Here is a 5,639-nt window from a genome sequence, read left to right on the forward strand (position 1 = left end):
GACATGGAGCAGGGTTGATCACCATCCTCTTTAGAACAGTTTCTTACCTATTTGAAGACTGTTACCACGTCCCCCCACCTTTGGCCTTCTCTTCTCGGGACTAAACGTGGGTGGATGACGTCACAATGACCTGCAGTCGTCAGACCCAAGGCAGTGAGCTCATCAGCGCTCACAAGCAGGAGCAGCAGATGGTCACCGGGAATCCGACGCTGCTGCTGGAACATCAGCAGCTCCTCCAGCGGCTGCAGGGGGCAAGGACATCAGAAAGACCCTCTGCAGCTCTTGTCACCCAGCCGGGTCACCCACCTAGGAACCGATGGTGCAGGAGGTTCTGGCGCCCAAAGTAAACAAAAGTCGGCGCCAAGCAACATGTTTGAACTTGAGCTCTCAGAAGAATCATGTGAGGAAGTGGCGGCAGCTGTCCTTCCAGCCTCCTGCATCCAGCAACTGGCCAGCAGCAACTGGAAGGAGAGGTTTTCCGGCATGGAGGCGTTTCAGAAGGCCGTGGAAGAAATAGAGAAGAACGACATGCCCTGTCAGGCCCTGGTGAGGCTGCTGGAGAAGGATCGTGGCTGGGAGGAAACCAAACTCCCGGTGATTCAGAAAAAGCTTCACATCATCACCCTGATCGCCCAGAAGGGAAACTTTTCCAGAACGTCAGCTCAGGTCGTCTTGGCCGGCCTGGTGGGGAAGGTGGGCGACGTGATCTGTAGCAGCGACGCCAAAGGAGCCCTGACAGCGATCGCAGAGGCCTGTGCGCTGCCGTGGACAGCCGGCAAAGTCACAACATTGGCTTTCTCGCAGACCCAGCCCAGGACCCAGGCAGAAGCCCTGAACTGGCTGGCGAACGCCGTTACAGAGTTCGGCTTCACTGGGATGGAGGTGAAGGCCTTGGTCAGTACCATAAAGGCTGCCCTTGCTGCTGGTCACCCGGATGTACGGGCCTCTGCCTTCGTCCTGCTGGGGACCACTTCTCTGTACGTGGGCACCCCTCTGAGAGCGTTCTTCGAGGGCGAGACACTGCCCCTTCTCTCCCAGATTGACGCCGAGCTGGAGAAGATGAAAGGGCAGAGCCCACCTGCTCCCACCCGGGGCAGCTCCAAGCACTGTAGGGGGAGCGGGGATGAGGGGAAGGGAGGGGACCCCCAGGACCAGGGCAGGACTGAGGCTGTGGATATCAGCGACAGGATCACCTCAGCGCTGGTGTCGAAGCTGCGGGACAAGAGCTGGAGGATCCGGAAGGAGGGGCTGGATGAGGTGGCGGGTATCCTCAGCGACGCCAGCCTCATCCAGCCGAATGTGGGAGGCCTCCCAGCTGCCCTGAGGGCTTGTCTCCAGGAGCCCAACACAATCCTGGTGCAGCAGACCCTGAGAATCCTCCAGCGACTGGCCACCGCCGTGGGCCCGCGCATCAAGCAGCACGTGAGGGAGCTGGGCGTCCCCCTGGTCGCCATCTTCAGGGACAGCAAGAGCAACGTGCGAGCCTCGGCCCTCATGGCCGTGAATGCCTGGGCCGAGCAGATCGGCATGAAGGACTGGCTGGAGGGGGAGGACTCTTCCGAAGAGCTGAGAGAGGAAAACCCTTTCCAAAGGCAAGAGCTGCTGGGCTGGCTGGCTGAGAAGCTGCCTGCTCTCCGTTCTGCCCCCTCAGATCTGCTGCGGGGTGTACCTCACCTCTACGCCTGCCTGGGAGATTGCAATGGCGACGTGCGGAAGGCGGCCCAGGAAGCCCTGCCCTTCTTCTTGATGCACCTCGGATTTGAGGAGATGGCCGAAGCCGCTCGCCAACTGAAGCCGACTACCAAGGACCACGTAGTGGCCATGCTGGAGACAGCCAAAGCCAACCCTCCGGACAAGCCCACTGTTCCTGCTAAGTTGCCTTCCAGGTTGCCAAGGGTCACAGCCATCCCGGCCTTCGCTTCAGCCTCAGCCACATCCCACCCGGCATCAGCCTTTTCTTCCCCAGCCCCTGCCGGAGACTCAGTGTCCAGCAGCGCCCTGGAGCGGAAGCCTGGACTCAAAGAAGCCACATTAGGAGCAGCTGCCCTGAAAGTCAAAGGCTTACCAGAGGGGGGGAAGGTGCAAATAAAGGCCAGCCTGAAGGACGGTGGCAACAAGCTGGGTCCTATTTTTATCACCGTCCCCAAAGGGAAAGAGCAGAGGGCAAAGGACGAGAGAGGGCGGAAGGTGCTGAGATGGAACTTCACTGCCCCCAGCAACAAGTACGCAGAGCAGCTGAAGGCTCAGATGTGCAGCTGTGTGTCCCACTGGCTGCAGGAGGAGATGTTTCACTCCAACTTCCAGCACCACATCAAAGCATTGGCCATCCTGGTCAAGCACTTGGAGAGGGAGAAGGACGGCCTCCTCAGTTGCCTGGACCTGATCCTGAAGTGGCTTACCCTGCGGTTCTTCGACAACAACACCTGGGTGCTGACGAAGAGCCTGGAGTATCTCAAGCTGCTGTTCTCCTTGCTGAGCCGGGAGAGATACCAGCTGACAGAGCACGAGGCAGCATCTTTCCTCCCTTACCTGGTCATGAAGATGGGGGAGACCAAAGAGGTTCTCCTCAGGGAGGTGCATGCTGTTTTGAAGAGCGTCTGCTTGGTCTATCCAGCCAGGAAGATGTTCAGCTTCATCATGGAAGGAGCCAGGTCCAAGAACGCCAAGCAGCAGGCAGAATGCCTCGCTGAGCTGGGATATTTAGTCAAAGCCTACGGCCTGGAAGTGTGCCAGCCGAGCCCTGGCAAAGCCTTCAAGGTGATATCTGCCTTCATCGGAGACCAAAACAACGCCATCTGCAGTGCTGCCTTAAACATCATTGTGACCGCTCACCACGTGCATGGGGAAGGGGTGCTCAAACTGGTGGGGACTCTTCCAGAGAAACACATGAGGATGCTAGAAGAGAGCATGGAACAGGCAGCCAACAGGCCAGCTGCTTCTCCGGCCAAACAGGCCCCGGAGAGACCGCCGCATGCGCTGAGTGCAAGTGCTAATGACAGCATGGGATCAGCGGAGGACACGCCCTCCAAACCCAGTCACGCCCACAGCACGGGAGCAGACATGGATACGGGGCAGGCGGCTCCCCAGGCATTCCAGCTGGACTTAGAGGAGCCCGAGAATGTGCATGACTCTCTCCAGGGCAAGAGTCCCAAACTGGATGGCACCACTCAGCCAGGTGCAATCCCTGAACCCCAGCCCCATGCTGTCTCCCCGCACCCTAATGGCATGCACAGCAACGTTGCCTCCACCATCAACTTCATCATCCACCACGTGGCCAGTGGCGACGTCGACACCATCATCCAGGCTCTGGCGCAGATCGATGAGATCCTGAAGCAGGAGGACAAGGCGGAAGCCATGTCTGGCCACATCAACCAGTTCCTCATAGCCACCTTGCGGCAGCTCCGGTACATCCAAAGGCTGCAGGTGGGGGAGGAAAAACTGGGGAAGGACCAAGTAATTCAGCTGTATGGCTGCATCATTCGCAACATGATGCTGCTATTCCAGATGGAGAGCCTGGCCCGGGAGGCCTCCACGGGGGTGTTGAAGGACCTGCTCCACAGTCTCATCACCTTGATGCTGGATTCTCTGGTGGAGGACCTGGAAGAAGGGCAAGAGGTCATCCAGTCCATCAATCTCCTAATGAAAAAGGTGCTGGAGCAGTCTGACCAGACCCGAATCTTTAGTGCCTTGCTCGCCCTGCTCCAGGATAGCCTGACGGCTGCAGCTGGCCCACCCAAGTTCCCCGAGCTGGTGGCCAAGTGTCTGTGGAGAATCACGCAGCTTCTCCCTCGAACAATCAGCACCGTCAACCTGGACCAGATTCTACTGGACATCCACCTCTTCATGAAGGCGCTCCCCCAAGAGAAACTGAGGCAGTGCACAAGCCAGTTCCCCCAGATAGCTCTGAAAACTCTACTGCACTCCCTGAGCAGGCTGACAGGGCCTGAGATCCTGGACCACCTCCCCATGACAGAGAACAAGGGGGAGTCGGAGCTGGAGGCTCACCTGCGCCGGGCGACGAGGCTCTCCACCAGGCAGGCTGCCAACGAGACAGATACGGATGCCAGCCAGGGGGTCTTTCATGCGGCCGACCAGGCTGCAATGGGCAAAGTCCATGACATGTTAGCAGACATCTTTAAGAAGATTGGCTCCAAGGAGAACGCTAGGGAGGGTCTGGAGGAGCTGTATGAATACAAGCAGAAATGCCCCGATGCGGACTTGGAGCCTTTCCTGGAAAACGTCTCCCTCCTCTTCCGCAGCTACGTCAAGCACGGCCTGGCAGTGATGGGCATGGAGCGAGAGGGCAAACAGCACCTTCTGCCTGGCACAGGGATTCCCCTTCAGACTCCGGCTCCCCCTCCCACTAGGGCAGCCTCCTCCCCAGGAGAGCATACAAATGGGGATGAGGTGGGGCCATCTCTCTGCCTAGACAAGCTGAGGCGTCGATGTAGCGGCACAAAATCCTGCAGCCAGCTCCCCCGCCCCCGGCGACCTTCAAAGCCCGAAGACCCCCTGGCCCATGTCTCCCCGGACAAGCAGAGCAGCAAACTCCCCCGGTATGTGAAGATCCAGGAGCCGAACTAGTAACCCGGACCTGGCATCCTGCTGAGTGTTTCTCCGCTGGCATCGGCGCCAGCCAGCCCTTTTCTTCCTCTTCCCCATCAGCCACCACACATGATGGGAACACACAATAAAAAGACAAATACAGAGCGGTCGCCAGTGAATGGCTCGTGGGCTGGGGGCAGCTGTCACCGACTCAACTAGAAGTCTTCCTGGTTTAGAGTGGCCTCATTTAGGCCTTCAGTTAAGCGTGGATTTAGGTGGGGAGGTAGGAAGGAGACAGTAAGTAGGAGAGCTGAGGGCACACAGCAGTAAGGAACGAGGGGGGGATGCTGGTCTCAGGACACCAGGGCTTTCCCCCCCCACAACACGAGCAGATTCTAACAGTTGCTCTGACTTGCCGATTTCTTGTTTCGTTTTTTATGACTGTGAATGGCAGGAGCGGATAGCACCAGCACGGAGATTAGCGGAGGGTAGCCATCACAATCGGGTACGTCCCTAGAGAGACAGACCAAGCTGTAATTGACAGGGCAACTTGAAAGGAACTTCCCCTATAGGCGAGGCTGCTCCATAACTGCGTTCTAGGGGGAGGTTCCGGATGGACCTGTGAAGCTGCTGGGAGCGGTTACTGATTTCTAGTCTCTTGAGAAGCTCTCAAGAAGGTTCCAGGCAAAATGCTACCCTGATTTACGTGGCCCTGCAGAATTTCATTTGCCATTGGGTTGTGCGGGCAGAGAGTCAGGGCTGGACTGGGCTTTGTGAGTCCGCCCTATCAGAGGCACCGTGTCAATCTACTCCTTGACCATGGATGTGGTCCAGCCAACAACCGTCCTTCCCCCTACTTCCAGTCCTTACAACCATGGCCAGATTTAGGGGCAAGTGACCCAGGCGACCATCTGGGGTGCCGGGCTTGGTGGGGTGGGGTGTTTGTTAGTAACAAACGGGAAAATAGAACATTTAAAGTAACATATTTCAGGGATTCCATATATGGATTCATTTTCACTAACCTCCTAGAATGTTCTGGACCTTTATAGAGTCTCATGGAACCTTCCATGGAACTACATTTTCCTTGGACCTCC

The 5,639-nt window shown here is 57.6% G+C and overlaps 1 protein-coding gene across 1 annotated transcript; it reads left to right on the plus strand.

Moving 5' to 3' along the window:
- The first annotated feature begins 369 nt into the window (after positions 1 to 369).
- Positions 370 to 4,584, plus strand: LOC101935137 (cytoskeleton-associated protein 5-like). The gene has a single exon (XM_065557436.1). It carries the CDS (start codon positions 370 to 372, stop codon positions 4,582 to 4,584), a length of 4,215 nt encoding a protein of 1,404 aa, XP_065413508.1.
- Positions 4,585 to 5,639: the final 1,055 nt, after the last annotated feature.

This window comes from Chrysemys picta, chromosome 9, assembly GCF_011386835.1.
Source record: "Chrysemys picta bellii isolate R12L10 chromosome 9, ASM1138683v2, whole genome shotgun sequence".
Taxonomy (NCBI): Eukaryota; Metazoa; Chordata; order Testudines; family Emydidae; genus Chrysemys; species Chrysemys picta.